The 17,476-nt window shown below is 47.8% G+C and overlaps 1 protein-coding gene across 1 annotated transcript; it reads right to left on the bottom strand.

Moving 5' to 3' along the window:
- Positions 1–5,543: 5,543 nt before the first annotated feature.
- LOC119381200 (putative gamma-glutamylcyclotransferase CG2811) lies at positions 5,544–12,790 on the bottom strand. Its single transcript, XM_037649151.2, has 3 exons — positions 12,726–12,790; positions 8,871–9,102; positions 5,544–7,403 (listed from the first exon to the last, which is right to left on the bottom strand). The coding sequence occupies exons 2-3, from the start codon at positions 9,081–9,083 to the stop codon at positions 7,020–7,022; spliced, it is 597 nt and encodes a 198-aa protein (XP_037505079.1). The 5' UTR covers positions 9,084–9,102; positions 12,726–12,790; the 3' UTR covers positions 5,544–7,019.
- Positions 12,791–17,476: the final 4,686 nt, after the last annotated feature.

Consider the following 17,476-nt stretch of genomic DNA (forward strand, 5'->3'; position numbering starts at 1 on the left):
GCTCGGAGTCGCCAGATGGAAGACAAGGCTGCGGAACGGAGGGCACGGAAGGCGGCGGCAGCGCGCGCTCGCAGACAGAATCCTGAGGTGAGTGCCCGCGAGGCCGAAGCTGCGCGTCGACGCCGCGAAGCAGATTCCGCCGTTCGAGTCCGCGAAGCCGAAGCTGCTCGACAAGCTGCACGGCTGCAGCGAGAAGACCCCGCCGTTCGAGCCCCCGAGGCCGAAGCTGCTCGACAAGCTGCAGGGCTGCGGCGAGAAGACCCCGCCGTTCGAGCCCACGAGGCCGAAGCTGCTCGACAAGCTGCACGGCTGCGGCGCGAAGACCCCGCCGTTCGAGCCCGCGAGGCCGAAGCTGCTCGACAAGCTGCACGGCTGCGGCGCGAAGACCCCGCCGTTCGAGCCCGCGAGGCCGAAGCTGCTCGACAAGCTGCACGGCTGCGGCGCGAAGACCCCGCCGTTCGAGCCCGCGAGGCCGAAGCTGCTCGACAAGCTGCACGGCTGCGGCGCGAAGACCCCGCCGTTCGAGCCCGCGAGGCCGAAGCTGCTCGACAAGCTGCACGGCTGCGGCGCGAAGACCCCGCCGTTCGAGCCCGCGAGGCCGAAGCTGCTCGACAAGCTGCACGGCTGCGGCGCGAAGACCCCGCCGTTCGAGCCCGCGAGGCCGAAGCTGCACGGCTGCAGCGCGAATCGGATCTTCAAAATGTGAAGGACCGTGAAGCGGCGAGAAAGCGCGCGTACCGGCAGGCAGAGCCCGAGGCTGTGCGAGCACGTGAAGTGGCTGCAAAGCGCATCAGGCGGACTCTGCCCGAAGGCGCCGACGCGCGCTTCCAGCGGGACTTCCTTTATAACAGTTTTGGCCATAGTTGCGGTGTGTGCAACAGATTGTGGTTATCAAACAATCTAGTCAATATCTTCCATCAAGAAGGACCACGCTCGCGCCAATGCCATCGCCGTGCTGCAGCGCGAGTTCGCTTCGCCCCACTCATCATCATTGGATATGCTGTGATTTTTTTTTCTTATTTCGCGCGATAGCGGTTACGGACACCGGTGGCGGCAGCGGCGGACAGCTACGGCGCCAAAAACGGCCCTTTTTGTGACCTCATAATAGCTTTCGCTGTAATAAGTGTCTGCATAAAGACGTCTCAAGACAAGCTCAACAGCTTCAGCAAGCCCTTGATGTACTTGAGAACTACACTCGGAACGCAGGGTTAGTCATTTCCGCCCAGAAATCACGCTATGTTGTGGTCGCTAACAAGACAGGACGCAGAAAGATCACGCAGTGCCCCTTTACATTTACACTTGGTACAGTGACAATTCCTGAGGCTTCGGAGGTCCGCATACTGGGTCTTGACATTCACCGGTCCGGCAATGGTGCGCACTGGCTCCGCAAAGTCAGGCAGAGTTCCACAAAAACGCTTCATCTGATTCGCCGCATTGCATCAAAGGCAGCTGGCGCTCGTACTGATGTAGCTCGACGGCTCGTACGCACAGTTCTACATCCAAGAATTGTATACCAGGCGCAATTTCAACGTTTAACTTTGGCACAGCTGGCACAGTTGGAGACTATTAACCGTGATGCCGTGCGCACAATAACAGCGTTACCCCGCATCACCCCGATACCAACTTTACAGGAGCACGCCCAGCTTAACACAACTGCAGAGCTAATTTCGCAAAGGGAAAAAGCGCGTGAAATAAAAAATCAACTTGTTCCGGTTGTTGCTGCGTTGCATGCCCACTTTCAACGCGGGTCTCCCATTGACCACCAGTCCGATACGATGCCCCCCTGGGAATTCACCACCATCACATCAAATAAGACAACCAAGTTACGGCGCAGTGATACATCAGCTATTATTCACGAACACTCTAACATCGAAGCATCATGCGCTAACGTCTGCAAAGTCTATACAGATGCTGCCATCCTACAAGACGGCGGAAGGACATCATTCCTTAGTACCAAGCATAATTTCATCAGTGGTCACACTACTGAAACGTTCCGTATGCCAGTCCAATAATTCCGTATGTTTCCGTAAGAATCTTACGGAAATATATGGAAAACGTATGGAAAATATACGGAAAACATATAGATTCCGTATGAAAACATATGGAATTATTGGACTGGCATACGGAACCTTTCAGTAGGGCACCAGCATTATCTATCTACGGAAGGCAGTCCTCTTGTAATGGAACTTCAAGCCATCCATGAAGCAGTGCGGGATGTCACCTCTAAGTTGTCTACAATTAAGCAACTTGACGTATTCACCGATTCTTTAGCGGCTCTCCAGGAACTCAAGAAAGTTCACAAGGTGATGGAAATCTGCGAGGCGATACATAAGACGAACCGCAAAACCGCCACTTTCATCAGGGTACACTGGATTCAAGGCCATGCTGCCAATCCTCACAATATTGCTGCTGACCAACACGCACACTGCCCTCCTAATACAGACCTCCCATCTATTCCCCTTCTACCTCAACCCCTAAATACACTCCGTGCCTGTAAAAATGTTCTCCGGCAGGATACACGCGCTCTTATACCACCGTGTGTCTGCTCTCTCCCCCTTCACCTTACTAGGGCGGAGGAAGTCGTGCTTAGGAGGCTTCGGGCAGGGGTGGCCCTTACACCAGCTGTTATCTCAACATGGAACTGGTCGCATTTGCCAGTTGGTGCTACGTGCCCGTACTGTTCTGTTCCAGAGATGCAAGCAGATGCATACCACCTTATATGGACATGCCAAGGATTACAGTCGGAACGCACCCGTCATCTCCTGCAAGCTGGTCTTCGCTACAGTGACACAAACAGTTATGACCGGTGGATACATGACAACACATTCCACAAGACACTTCTTCACTTCATACACAACACTGGCCTAACGGCACACATTTAACACATATATACATAACAAATATTATGCCTTAAGGGCAAGTCTATGTCGCAAAAAAAAAAAAGTGTCTGCCTACCTACCTACCAGCCTGCCTGCCTACCTACCTGCCTGCCTACCTGGCTATACCTACTTACCTACCTACCTACCTATAATTCAGGGCTGGGCAAAGATACTTTGAAATTGTATCGCGATACGATACAAGATAGTCAGGCGAAATGTATTTCAGATACAGATACAAGATACTACCGCAGTAATTGTATCCGATACGATACTTGCCGATCGTATCTTAAGATACTTCGATACATTCGCAAATTTGTTATTTTAGATCCAAATAATGTAGCACCAAACGCCAATGCGCAAAAATGTCTGCTTGAAATTTATTGACTGTGACCAACCTTGTTTCATTTCATTTCAAGTTTTGTCCTTCTTGCTCAATTAGCTCAATTCCGAAATTACTTACTGGGGTTTGTTTAAGCTGCTTAACAGGACACCTTTTTATAAACTCTGCTGACAGCGGTTCTTGCTTGTTTTTTTTTTTTGTAATTGATGGGAGTCGCTGGTCAGCTTGCCGACCGGCTAGCGGGTTGCCATCTAATCCCAAGAACTTCAATAAGAAGCCTTGTCACGATGGTGCAAATACCGGCGTGCACCTTGTCCGTAAGCCACCGCTACGCAATACTGAATCCCCGGACAGGTGTACAGCAGCAACAAAGCTAGTAGCGACATTTTTTATGACGCATAGTGTATACGTAGAGGACATAAAACAGAAATGGCTGTTCGTATTCTACGTATTTTCTAGTGTAAAGCGTTGGTTATCAATATACTCACTAACGTGCAATTTTTGAACATTTTTTTTTTCGACAACGAAAGAACATGTGCAACCAGGAAACTTCTCAGACGTATTGTATTGTCACGTGGTGTAGTCTCGAATATGAAGGCCGCAGTCAAATTGTAGAAACGAAGCTCTTTACTGAGCTAACTTGCGCCAAGAAAACTAAGTAACTGAAAGTACAAGCAAAGCATGCTGCACGGTGATAGCGGCGATCACATTCGTCGGTTGTCGGTAATCTGATCATCGGCGGAACGCGTCGTCTTTCATACATCAGGGATCAAAGCTTCCAGCGTTAACACTGGAGCTCGCGCAAGCTCCCGATTAAACTAGACTACTCGCGTCCTGCGCGTAATTTTAACAGAACAATTGGAAAAAATTGCGAAGCTTCCGAAACATTGCAGCGCGGCTTGCGCTGAGTGGTGCTAACAGCTTTTTTTTTTTTTGCGGTTTAAACCCAATCACTCCAAAATAAATAAATAAATAAATAAATAAATAAATAAATAAATAAATAAATAAATAAATAAATAAGTGCGCATGGCAGTATAGTTGCACAGAGCGTCGCAGGACACTGCCGCTGTTAAGGCTTGTAAAGGCTTGTTCTAATAGATCAAGCATCGGTATCGGTGGAGCTACAGTTCTTAAAACATTATCTGCATATAAGCCAACTTCATCGTATGTAAGGCAAACTTACACCCACGAAGTCCTTCAAGTCGCTGGTGTGTGAAAGCCATGAGACGCGAAGCAACTCCGTTCTTGCATTCTTCAGATTTCGTAACGAAGGACCACGCAAGAGAATCTTCAATAACGACCCGAAAGCTGCATAAGAATTTCCGTGACAGACGCTGCGCTCAGTGCGCGGCGCAGGACCGTGGCTAAGAGCAAGTGTCATGGAAATGACACAAATAAAACGACAAAAAATTCAAGAAAACAAGAACTACGTGGGCTGGGTGTAGACGTTCGCGCGCGTGTTTGTGTCGAGACTGCGCGAGCGCTGCCACTTGACTCTGCTCCACCAATAGGGACGCGCAGACCTCATCACCTGCCCTCACTAGAGGACTCTGGCAGAAAGATAAGTTTATGTCGCTGCCCTTAGTTTTATTCAGGTAGCTTAGTGGCGCCAGTACCAGCTTCAGAAACGGAGTTCAGCCGGCGATAATTGTTTCGCGCGGTGGTGTTCCGATAGCAGTATCTTGTATCTTAAGATACACGATACATTATTGAATGTATCGGAAATACAGATACAGATACTCGTATTGCGAGACGTATCGCGATACAGATACAAGATACCCAAATAGTATCTAAGATAGTATCTAAGATACATGTATCTTCGATACTGCCCAGCACTGCTACCTACCTACCTACCTACCTACCTAATCTCACTCTGGCAGAATCCATTGCCATTCCTTCCTTGCTGGAACGAATGGAACCGGCATCATATGGGTTTCCCAGTCTCAGCTGTCCAACGGTTTAGCATTGCATGAGGCCTTATATAGTTTTCCCTTTTTTAATATTTATGTTTCAAATTTTTTCACAAGTACAGGTTAGCCACATGAAGTCGAAAACAACACTAATAGTACAAGAAATGATACCAAACCCGTACATAGATGTCCACTGACGAGGAATGAGTTCTCAATGTTAGCACGCACCGACCCACTACCGATCTCGGTAGTGCGTCGGTGCCACTGCGGCGGCCGCAACCCGCCACGGTGGTCTAGTGGTTATGGTGCTTGACTGCTGACCCGCAGGTCACGGGATCGAATCGCGGCCGCGGCATTTTCGATGGAAGTGAAAATGCTTGAGGCCCGTGTGCTTAGATTGAGGTGCACGTTAAAGAACCTTAGGTGGTCGAAATTTCCGGAGTCCTCCACAACGGCGTCCCTCATAACCATATCGTTGTTTTGGAACGTTAAACCCCAACAATTACTATTATTATTATTACTGGCGGCCGCGCCGCAAGTCGGCGCAGTGTGTCCGAAGGGTGCTGTGAGAAAGCCCGGTGAAACACACAGCGCGAAAAACGACGGGGACACAGGAAGGAAACAGACACAGCGCTGATATACTTGTCACATATGTTACTAACCTGTTAGTAAGTGTGGTTAGTAACCGTTACTACCCTCGCTGTTACAAACGCAATTAGTAGCGGTTACTACCTTTCTCGTTAACTAGTAAAATCTAGGTAGTAGCGGTTACTGCCCAAAAATGTAGTAACCGTGATCCTTTCGCCTCACGAGTCGCTTGTTTTTATAACGGTCAAATTCTCGAGCATCAACAATCAGGCTCCTTTGCAATAGAGCGAACTTGCGCATGTTGGTGTAGCATTGTGAAACAAACAGCGCGAAAAACGATGGGGACACAGGAAGGTAGTAAACCGACACAGGACACAGGAAGGTAGTAACAGGAAGTTAGTAAACCGAAGTTAATAAGTAGTACAATCTTTTTTTTTAAGAGTGCAGATGTATTGAAGGATTTCGACACGGTCCACACGTAGCGTACTTCGGCGGTGACAACGTGCGCGGTATTTCTCTACGTCGCTTAGACGCATGTCATACTGACGTCAACAATCTACGTCAGATGTATATTGCTGAATCTTTTAATTTATGCTCGACGTTATCACTCTTAGCCTGACTAATGCACGGTATCAACGAATTTTTCCCTCTCTCATGACGTCAACATACCGCCACGCGCCCTTATTTCTTTATTTTGGTGTGATCGGGTTTCATCCACAAAAACTGTTAGCACCGCTCGGCGTAGGCCACGCAGCAATGTTTGGGAAACTTCGCGATTGTTTCAGATTGTTCTGTTAAGATTACGTGCAGGACGCGACTAGTCAAGTTTATTCAGGAGCTTACGCGAGCACCATGCGATAACGCTGGCAGTTTCGATCGCTGATGTATAAAAGACGACGCGTTCCGCGGACGATGAAATTACCGACGGCCGATGACTGATCACCGCTTTCAGTGTACACCGTGTATTGCTGTTACTTTGACTTTTGATTTCCTGGACACGAGTTTGCTCAATAAACAGTTTAATCCTTGATCGACAATCCGACTGCCGCCTTCTTCACCATCCCGACCATGTGACAATACTATCGATGAGGCCAGGTCCGGCATACAGAGATCGGCTTTAAATACTACTAAAATTGAAACATATCTTTTTGAGCGTTTTCTATTACATGTGTACACTTGCTAAGTGGGATCGGTTTACGCCGTGGGGAGCATGCGGAAAAGTTTCTCGAAATGCACAGGCATATGCCGGTGTTGTTTCAACGTCATCCTTTTTCTTGGTTATTTCCGCATGGCGCGCGAATGTCAAGCCTGTTCTCTGTGGCAGCTGTCGTCAGCGGCAATGGGTTTGAACTCCTTGTCCAAGAACTGCAGCGACTCTTCTTTCTCCCCTGTAAATGTGGGATACGCGACCCTCTGCGCGTAGAAAGGCACGAAAGGCAGCGACAGGTGTTTTCTCTCTACTTTGCGCACGAAGTAGATCCACGTTTTTAGCCGCTCGCCGGGTTCTGTCGAAGGCGATGTTCCGGACAGCGGATTATCCTCGGCGTTAGGGTTGGCGGAATGTGGCTGTGAAGATTTCAACACGACGTCTTCCTGCTTCCTGACGTAAACGTCCGGGTGAGACTCGAGGCAGTCTAGGGTCTCCAGCATCCGGTCGTCGACTGCGTACACTTCACCGGATACCTTCTGCGTTGATCAGAACGAAAAGCACATTTGTGTTAAAGAGACATGGTGTGTAAAAACACAGACAAAAGAGAGAAGTCAAGACACCACGAACGCCGACTAGCAAGTGAAAAGGTGCACAACGACGAAAAAAGAAAAAAGGCACGAAAACTTATCTGCGCATGCCCAAGCAATATGCGAACCTATCAATGCGGCACGCGTGGGGGTCTGCGTGAGACATAACTATTCAGACACTTGATTTCTTCTTTATGCAGGTTAATCGATGGCTGGCTCACGCATGCGCTATCACTATTATCGATATGTCAGGCCTCAACCATTAAATGCGTTTCTTCATTCCTGTGCCGGTACAAAACCGCGCATTCATCGAATTTTGGCGTGCACTTACACTCTCGTCAATGTAAAGATAGATTGGATGGTGAGCCTTCGGTTAGCGGTCTCTCGTGTTCCATTAATCTCTGGTTAACACAGCGACCCGTTTGCCCTAGGTAAAAGCGGCCGCAGCTAAACGGAATCTTATACACCACACATGTACGGCAATCAGTAAATTTGTTGGTATGTTTCACAAAACAAATATCAGTCCCCTTCTTGCCTATCACCCGCTCATTCTTTCTCTGTATTGAGGTACGTATCATACTTAGCCGTAAAACCGACATGCAGCCGTGAAAACGACATGTGGCGCGGCCGCCGACTGGGCGGCCGCGCCGCAAGTCGGCACAGCCTGTCTGAAGGCTGCAGCGAGAAAGCTAGGAGTCCGATTGCAGTACACGCCCAGAGGTACTGAAGGACTTCGACACGGTCCACACGTGATGTGCTTCGGCCGTGGCAACGTGCGCAGTATGTCTCTACGTCGCTTCGACGCCAATCATACTGGCGTCAACAATCTACGTCAGATGTACATATATTGCCGAATCTTTTAATTTATGCTCGACGTTATCATCCTCTGTCATGACGTACACACACTGCCACGCGCCCTTATTTATTTATTTTGATGTGATCGGGTTTCATTCACAAAAAAATGTTTGCACCGCTCGGCCGTAGCTCCCCCCCCCCCTTGCCCGAATTCGAAAGAAAAACAAGCTTTGCACTTGACGCAACCATGAAAATGGGGCGGATAACTTTGTTATCGTCCGCGGAGATAAGAGCCAACGACAAATATACATCGCAACGAATGTAAAGCTTAAAATAGAGAGAAAGGGTATAGAGCTCGTCGTAGGGGCGAGTGCTGTAGCATGGAACAGCCAAGAAGGTCTAATCTTGATTTTCAATGTTCCGAAACGTGCCGCTAGGCCCCTCGAAATCTAGGCCGGTCGACGCTCGCGCGATAGCCTTCATATCGTACTCGACTGTACTTACTTGGCCCCTCCTTTGTTTTCTTCAGTTCCGCTGGTCGAACCAGTATCATATCCTCTACTTCCGTCCCTTTACCGCAAGCGACCTTTCGTAAATTTGGGTGAGTGAATCCAGACTTACGTGGCCCAGGTCCTCACGGGGCAGCAGACACGGTATCTCGTACGAGGACACGAGGACGAGCGGCCATTTCTTGAGCGTCCTCGCTGTGCCAACTAGCGTAGCGGCGCCGTTCTTGTGGTTCGTTAGGATGTGATGATTTGGTTGGCCACGCTTCAGGGTGCCGTACGTGAACACCAGGTGCTGCGCCTGCTCTGCGTTTATTTCGGCTCCCATGATGCTGACTTCTTCCTGGCTGTGTGCGACAGATAGAGGGAGAGTCATAGCGATTACTGCGGAACTGCACCACATGGACGACATCGCAGCGTTCTTCACTGGTATATAGAGCGTCCGCCTTCACAGCCTAACAGTGAGCTATGCCTTCCACTCTCCACTTCTTCCGGCTTTGGCGCGTATGCAAGAAAGCAAACCAAAAGGAAGGAGAAAAGCTCACTTGCATACCCTGCGTAATTTATTTTAAGTGAAACATTCCTTTCAACTTTACACTTCGCTGATGTCGCAATTCTATACACAAGAACTGGCAACGCACTTTGCTAAGCCAGTATTTAACGCATTCGGACACCGTTTCACGAAAGGCAATCGATATGTACGCGCCCCGCTAGCGGTTGCAGTCACGCAATTTAATAGAACGTTTTCAAGGCTCTTCGTCGTAATGATGCGGTTCTGTATAAGTAGGTGAGCATGGGGCTGCCTTCTGCAACCCTTGAGAGCACATGGCTATGCGCCATGTCATCATTTAAACTGAGATATGTACTCTTGCATGCAAAATAATGCAGGTTTCAAGGCCCAGCGTGCACCCCCTCCTGACCCATTACAGGTAAACATGATCCCCGTCCCCCTCTCATTAGCAACAGTATTCACCACAGCAAACGATTTCTTTCATGCATGCATACTGGTATTTAGCCTGCGCTGCACGCTCGCAACTTTTATGTGTATATTATGCTTAGCTTTTTAAAAATTTATACCTTCAGAAAGCAAACCAATTAACCGATAAACGGAAGCTGCTTTCTTGCACTTTTCTGTATTTCGAATACTTTGCTTCCTTCGACTACTTGGTCGCGTCTTATTTTTCAAACAAAATGCGCGCCAGCACTGTATACGAGCAGGGATTTACGAAGGAAAACTCACCGAGGCGTGCGAGGCTTGGAATGTAAAAGGCGAATACAGCGCACGTTGTAATGATGGGGTGTCGAATGCTGCAGCTGCGATAGCTGCTCTCTTTTAAAGACGATAGCCTTTCTTGGGGAACTTAAACGCAGAAATTTTGGTCTGCCTTTCTGTCTGTCTGTCTTTCTGTTTGTCGGCACGTCACTCGATTCAGCCACTCGGCCAAAGATGAACCACTTGCCCAAGGGCCAGCCATCTTGAACGACTGACTAGGTTCATACTTGTGTACATTGTTGATCAAAAAGCAAACATTACGAATATCTGAGGCGCAACATCACTAGGCAAGTATTAGGTGGTGTGTTCCTTTAATAGAAAATACATATATACGTAATTCTAGAGACCCTAGTTTCTTAAACTGCGCTGAAAATGCGACTGCGCCGAAACTTTCCTTCCTCCGTGCCCTCTGCACGAGCTCATTGATGTGTTTTGGTTTCGGTTCAGCATTGCACTGTACGAATGCCATGGGGCGCCGCTCTGGCATTGCTGTTTTACCCAGGCGACGTGTAAATAAAAGAGTGTGTGGAGAGTACTCGTTGAGTGCGGACGTTTCTTCTGTTTCGGCGCTTCGCGCCAAACCGCGTGTTCGGGCTGGCTGGCGTCCCCGCCGGTCGCTTTGGTCACCGCCGGTCTTCGCCTGCTGCTACGCCAGGACTACCAGCCCGCAACACAGCCCACATGTTTCTCGACGTATTGCCAGATGGCGTTCATATCTCACGCAGCGCCTCTTCTATCGTCTTTAGACGACATTTGCAGCGAAGCACGCAGATACGTGGCCATTCTTTTGCTCATACGCAAGCGGTGTCCTAAATTCAAGCTCGGAGTAGTTAACGCTACCGGAGCGTCCGCTACCAGCACATCAACGCCTACGATCGTTTGTGTTCTGGTTTATATCACTAAAATCATGTTAACTAAAGCTGCAGCTTCTACTCACTTTGTGATGTCGATGTAGAAACAGCTGTCAGTAGTAAGGACGAGGAACGCACTTCTTTTTGTTTGCGTCTCTCCCAATATGCAAATACATATTTCAAGGAGAAATGCTGCTGACGAATAAAGCGCACTTCAGTGTCGTTCTCTCTCCTTTCTAAGCCTTGCTTATGTCTGAAATGTCGCGTTCGGACGAGGGACAAGAAGTGGACGGCGACCGTCCCCACTTGATTTCAGCCTCTTATGAACGCAGATTTTATCAAGAAAAGCACAACAAGGGCGAACAGTTTCATGAACAGTTTTTCATGATCATGAACAGATCCATCACATAATGTAAAATGGATAAATAAAACATGATCAATAAAACACGCAAAATATATTTGCATGCTCAATATTATTGTGTTCAAGGATGGACTTTATCATGGTGTTAGAAGGTATGTATCATGAATCTATGGAGTCCGTGTAAGCCATTTGGAATATTTGGAATTTGGAGATATTTGAAGATATTTGGAATTTCATGCACTGCTCACCATAACTTATCGTTAACTTTGCAATTATCCGGCACGTATTGTAGTTTGTACTCTCTGGTGTATTCTGAAGACATTAAGGCTTGCTTAGTATAACCCAGTGTAGAAGCTTGAAATGATGTTGTTGTGTTACCTTTAGCATCGAATTCTTTTCAAAGAGTGGTTTAATCCTTAGGCCCGTGATAATGACATAGTTGGGATGTTTGTTTGAATGACTGCAGAACCGTTTTTTGGAGAACTAATAGTTTGTGTGTGTGGTAGTACCTCAAGCCAAAATTTAGAATACGTCATAATAATTCATATTAGAATAGAGAACTGTAAAATATATAAATTTGTTTATAACAATTTTGGGAAGACTGGCCGAGCTGTAGGCACACGATGACAAATGACAACGTCAGCCTTCGTCACTTTCACCTGTAAGGCTTACTCCTATATAGCTCACAGCTTGGCTCCTCTAAGACTATACCAATTTCTTTGATTGTAGCCACGGCTTCACCCTCAAGGGAAACGCCTTCACTCCCAGCATAGTTGGAACGCTAATACAGTTATACACCTTCTAGTTTGTTCGTAAACTTCATAGTTCATGCACGAAGTTATCGGTTTTTCTTTTAGAACTTCCTCCAACTGCTTCGCGATTTGACCAACGCCCTCAAATTTCTCTTTTAAGCTTCCGATTTCCAACCTGAGCTCACGCTTGAAATCGAAGACCTTAGACATAGCACGCACGTCCTTGGTCAATGCAGCACAATGCAGCAACAAATCAACTGCGCAAACACACCAGGGGGAAATTGCTAGGCAGCTATAATGCACAAGTAAACAGAATTTGATAGAATAAAAGCAGGACACCGACCATGAAATAAAATGCGGAATGACGTTTCGGCTCCCCTGACGGGAGCCGTGTTCACAATGAAAGCGACGACGAGTGAAGCGATGCTTATGAGGGCTTTAAAATATGACGTAAACTGAGGTGATCTTTGAACGCAGATACTCTACTTGTCAATGAAATGTACTGGCGAATCTCGGTGATCACAGGTTGGCCGTACGCCCGGCGTAGGTTAATGAAGTCGAGGCTTTGACGGAAACCCGTCTGGTCGGGAAGTAACATGATAGAATAAAAGGTCGGTGTCCTGCTTTTATTCTATCATGTTACTTCCCGACCAGACGGGTTTCCGTCAAAGCCTCGACTTCATAAACAGGATTTTGAAACAAATATACCTATCTGTAAAAGAAAGCGCAATACTTAGGTGCTGGTCCTCTTAAGCCGTCGGCGCTTTGCGCAGTCCTCGCGAAGGTGGCTCGCCTCGTGTTTTCAGCATGATCACAGATGGCGCAGGTGATGCTCAGGGCTCGTCGCGCACTTGCGTAGTCCGCTGCATAGCAACAGGTCCTCTCGCACATCTGGCAGCGGGCTATAAAAGCAAGCGTAATATTTAGTCGTTTGTTCAGGCACGCACCGCTAATGAACTGAGCCTTTGCTTCGTGAATTCTTTTTTTTCACGAACTTTTGTTGCCTCTGTTGCACTTGAAACTTGCAATTTTCCGTTCACTGCCCCGCAATATCGCAAACCTGACAAAACATCTCTGCTTGTCCTCGTGTTCCTACCAGTATGTAGTCCGCTGTTTTGGACCCAGTGCGGTGACAGGTGAAACATCTTGGGGGAACCCAGCTCGCCTTATCCTGTACTTTCTACTTCGATGGCTCCATCTCCCAACGATGATCCATACGTTTCCTCCTTGCCCTTTCCTAAGTTGCTTTGGCTTTGGGCCTCCGAGAACTGATTGGCATACGCGGTTGTTAATGTTTAAACTTTGTTACTGTTTGGTCAATGTGACGTCCTGTTTGGGCGATACACACACTACCACCGCCTCAGATGAAACGCCTAAGGAAGGCGGGTCTCCTTGTCCAGAAAATGCGTTGGCTCTTGTCATTTCCCATGCTTGGTGCGGTAGCTACTGGTTTTCCCTTGCAGACCACAACAGAAGACGACGGGACACGGCCCCAACAACTGAGAGTTTTGTTGCGCGTGATTTGACTTCTATATCATCGTACAATAGAGGCAGAGAGACAGTAGCTCGGCTAATTGGACTAATCGGTACTTGTTCATTTTGTTCATAAGGCGCGCACACAAACACGGACACTAGAAGAAAGACACAAACAACACGGGCGATGTGTTGTTTGCGTCTTTCTTCGTGTGTCCGTGCTTGTGTGCGCGCCTTATCCGGTCAAAATGAAGCAGAGACGGAAACTCCCACAAACAAATCAACCAAGCAAATTAATCGGCACAGGCTGCTATATAAAGAATAAAACGTCGCTTTTTCTGATCTGTCAATGTAACTTTCGCTTCTAATTTTAGTCTCAGCTTGTACTATTTCGCTGGGGAGTTGGTCAGTGTTTGTGGACAACGTATCAGTGTGGCAATACACAAACAGCGTGGCCAATGCGGCAATGGTCAACAGAGGCGTAGCCAGAAATATTTTTCGGGGGGGGGGGGGGGGGGTTCAACCATACTTTATGTATGCGTGTATATATACATATGCAAAATTGAAAAATTTCGGGGGGGGGGTTGAACCCCCCCCACCCCCCCCCCCCCCCCTTGGCTACGCCCCTGATGGTCAATGATCCGACAAGGCGAGATTCCTAACGGTGCTCCCGCAACCGCTAGCTGACGCACACGCCCGACTGGCCTACGTGATCTAGGAGCCAAGCTCCGTCACCTATATACAAGACCACTATCAGGGAACATCCTGGGACCTTGGCCCACGGTTTCGTGCAGGCACAAGGCCACGAGAGCCCTATTGTCTACATGAAGACGACTGGACTTCACGAGCGTTTGTGGACTATTACAACGCGAGTTCGTGTTCTTTCTGTTGACACTGTTCATTTATTCTTTTTCTTACTCTTGTTCTTTTTTCTATATCTTACCTGTTATTCCTCCGTTCCTTCATCCCACGTGTGGAGTGGCCAATCGAGCCACAGCTTGGTTAACCTCCCCGTCTTCCCCGTTCGTTTCTCTCTCTCCCCCCCCCCCCCCCCCCTCTCTCTCTCTCTCTCTGGTGCTGCACCGCAGAATGCAGTACACAACACCTGTGTGTCATATGGTATGTGTGTTTTATTGCGCCGCAGTGTACAGCATGTCATGCCAACTAGCCCCTCAGTTTTTCCTGTTAAATCCAATGGTTAGCCACACTATCATCCCTGCCTGCGTACGTCGCACGGCTCAAACCTCATCGCGCTCCACAGCTGGCGATGCATGATTCACGAAACCGTTTATTCTTTCTGCGGGATTTTAGGAACAAGTACGTAAAAGGCAGAGTGATTCGCTATTTTTATAAGGACGACGGTGAGGAGAACGACCAGAAACAATGCAGGTGATGCGCATATGCTAAAGTGCTAGTGTATCTGAAAGTGTGGTCCGTTGACCTTCTGATGTCTTCAATGGAAATTGACGGGGGTTTGAGGGCAGTTACTCTGGACTTCCGTGAATGTTAGCGATGTATATTTATGGTGGTGTTCACAACGACAAAGACATCAAAAAGAGGAAGCAGGATTTACGTCAACCTGCTAAAGTTAGAATATTTTATCCTCAATAAAGAAAGTAATTAAATCGCACATTTGAGTAGTAGCACCAATCGAAGTAAGTTTCATATCTGTGGCCTTGTAACTAGAAGAAAAATCTGGGCCGATATTTAAAGAAACTTGCTAGGCTATAAATGTTCATAAGAAGAAAATCTTAGCTAATCCTGGTACGTGAGCAATAGTGAAGCCGACCGGCCAAACTTAAAAAAAAGAAAGGCGTCTGTGTTACTGTTTTCGGTTAGTCCATACTTACCACGTATATGACTCTGTTTAAAGAGACACGTTAACTATGTTTTGGGTCACACGACTCTCCGACGAAAGCATATTGATCTCCAAAAAGGATTCGCGTGTCCTTTTAAGGAGACTCATATGCAAGGGAAGTCAGGACTCGCAAAGAAACGAGTCAAATGACTCTTTTTTTTTTCCTTACAGGGAATGGGAGAAAGTGACGCCGAACAAAAACATTTGTGAATTCGGTCGAAGCAGATTTCTGCGTCTCAATTCATTCACCTTTGAACTGTGTGACAGCGGTAACAGCAGGATTTCAAATATAAAGGTGTAGCTTTCTTAGCGGATGCTGTGTTTAGGCTGGTCCTCTTGTCTGCGACTGGCGGACTGGCGGACACTAATATTCCGGATAGAGCATAGGTGGTATCGCTGAAGCACTACGTAAACCTCCCACATTAAGTACTGTCGACCGCAAAAGTTTGCAGGATGTGCAGCGCGTGGCGGAGCGACGGAAAACTGCATTGCTGCGTCACCTACCGTGATGCGGCGGGTGTTGAGGCTATCGGCCTCGGCGATCAGCGACGGCGCGTTTAGACAACGTGCCGTTGCCGGATATAATCGCGGAGGCTGCGGCCAATAGCCTCAACACCGGCCGCATCACGGTAGGTGACGCAGCAATGCAGTTTTCCGTCGCTCCGCCACGCGCTGCACATCCCGCAAACTTTTGCGGCCGACAGTACATATTTTGACTGGTTCCTTCTCGGTTTTTAGGGGCGAAGCTCCTTAAGGCGGCACCCGTTCGTCCCTCGTAGTCGTCGTCATCGTAGTAGTCCGTAACAAGTCTTGCGCTTTGACCTCCAAGGTGGTGCCGGTGGGAGATTTCTCCTGTGCGTTGTTGAACAATAAAAAATTCGCAGCGTGCGCGTTAACTAAAAGCCGAATTCTTCTGTCTCTCATTCCCCATTATCAGCCATTGGCATGTTCCAGTAGGAAACGTTAGTAGAAGTAGAAGTGTAAGTGTTAGCTAAAAGCCGACTTCTTCTGTCTCTCATTCCCATTAGCAGCCATTGTTTACCTCCAAGGTAGTGCCTGGTGAGTTTCTCCTGTGCGTGATTAAACAATAAAAATTTTGTTCAAAACGCCGTTGATTGATGAAATAAACCAACGAAAGACGCCAGATGTTTTGTAAAAGCAGAACGAAAGAACGCCAGATGTTTTTCTTAAAGTGTAGTAGTAGTAGTTGTATGTAGCCACCTCGCCCGATCGTCAACGGGCGAGGTGGACCGGCAACGGCGCGAGGACCCTGCCGTACGAGAGTTAAATCACACTAAAAGACATACTTTGCGGGCGATACACTCTAGTGAGCTTTCAACTTTTCGTCTTAATGTACATGATAAAGAAATTATTTCTACGAAAAACGCAAGGCACACCTTGAGCAATATATTTGGTTTTGGGACGCTAAATGGAACCATGAGGCGATGCGAAGCCGGAGCACTTGCACGATCGCGTTCCGTTGGCTTTCGTTGGGCATGCTACCGACCTCGCGTCGTGGAACGCGCGTCCTGTCTTCCCTCTAGCCTTGCCTTTAATTCGCACAGGGCGAGCGGGGAATGCGGTCGCTCTTGGCGCTCTTTCGCTCGGGAGCGGACTTCTTCCTTGCATTTCATCGATCACAAGTGATAATGAAGGGACCACGTAAACCAACAGTACAATAAAAGTTTGATGTTTAATATATACACGATGTTTCACACTCTTTATATTATGTACTGGGCGCATTTCACGGAAGAGTTTCACGGTTTACAGATGATTCCCTCCGTAGCTTCGCCCCACTCATCATCATTCACCCCGTGGATATGCTGTGATTTTTTAAATTTGGCAGTACTAGATTCATTGAGATGCTTTGGGGGACATTTATTTCTGTATTAGCAAACACTTTAGCCTTGTCCGTTCGCGTTGAGTACCAGGACACGGGCTTTGCTTTAAAGCAGTTGGCGGACGCACTAGCAGAAGCATCTGTGCAAATGTCTAGTCATAAAGGTTATATGGTCCTTTCCCATATATAACTGCAAATTTCCAAAATTGCGGTTACGGGAGGAACATACAAAATCTTGCGTTCTATAGAACATTTATTCTCAGCGCCTCACATATTTATTTGGCACAGCAGACGGTACTGCGCTAGAAAATTT

The sequence above is a fragment of the Rhipicephalus sanguineus genome, chromosome 2 (assembly GCF_013339695.2).
Source record: "Rhipicephalus sanguineus isolate Rsan-2018 chromosome 2, BIME_Rsan_1.4, whole genome shotgun sequence".
Lineage (NCBI taxonomy): Eukaryota > Metazoa > Arthropoda > Arachnida > Ixodida > Ixodidae > Rhipicephalus > Rhipicephalus sanguineus.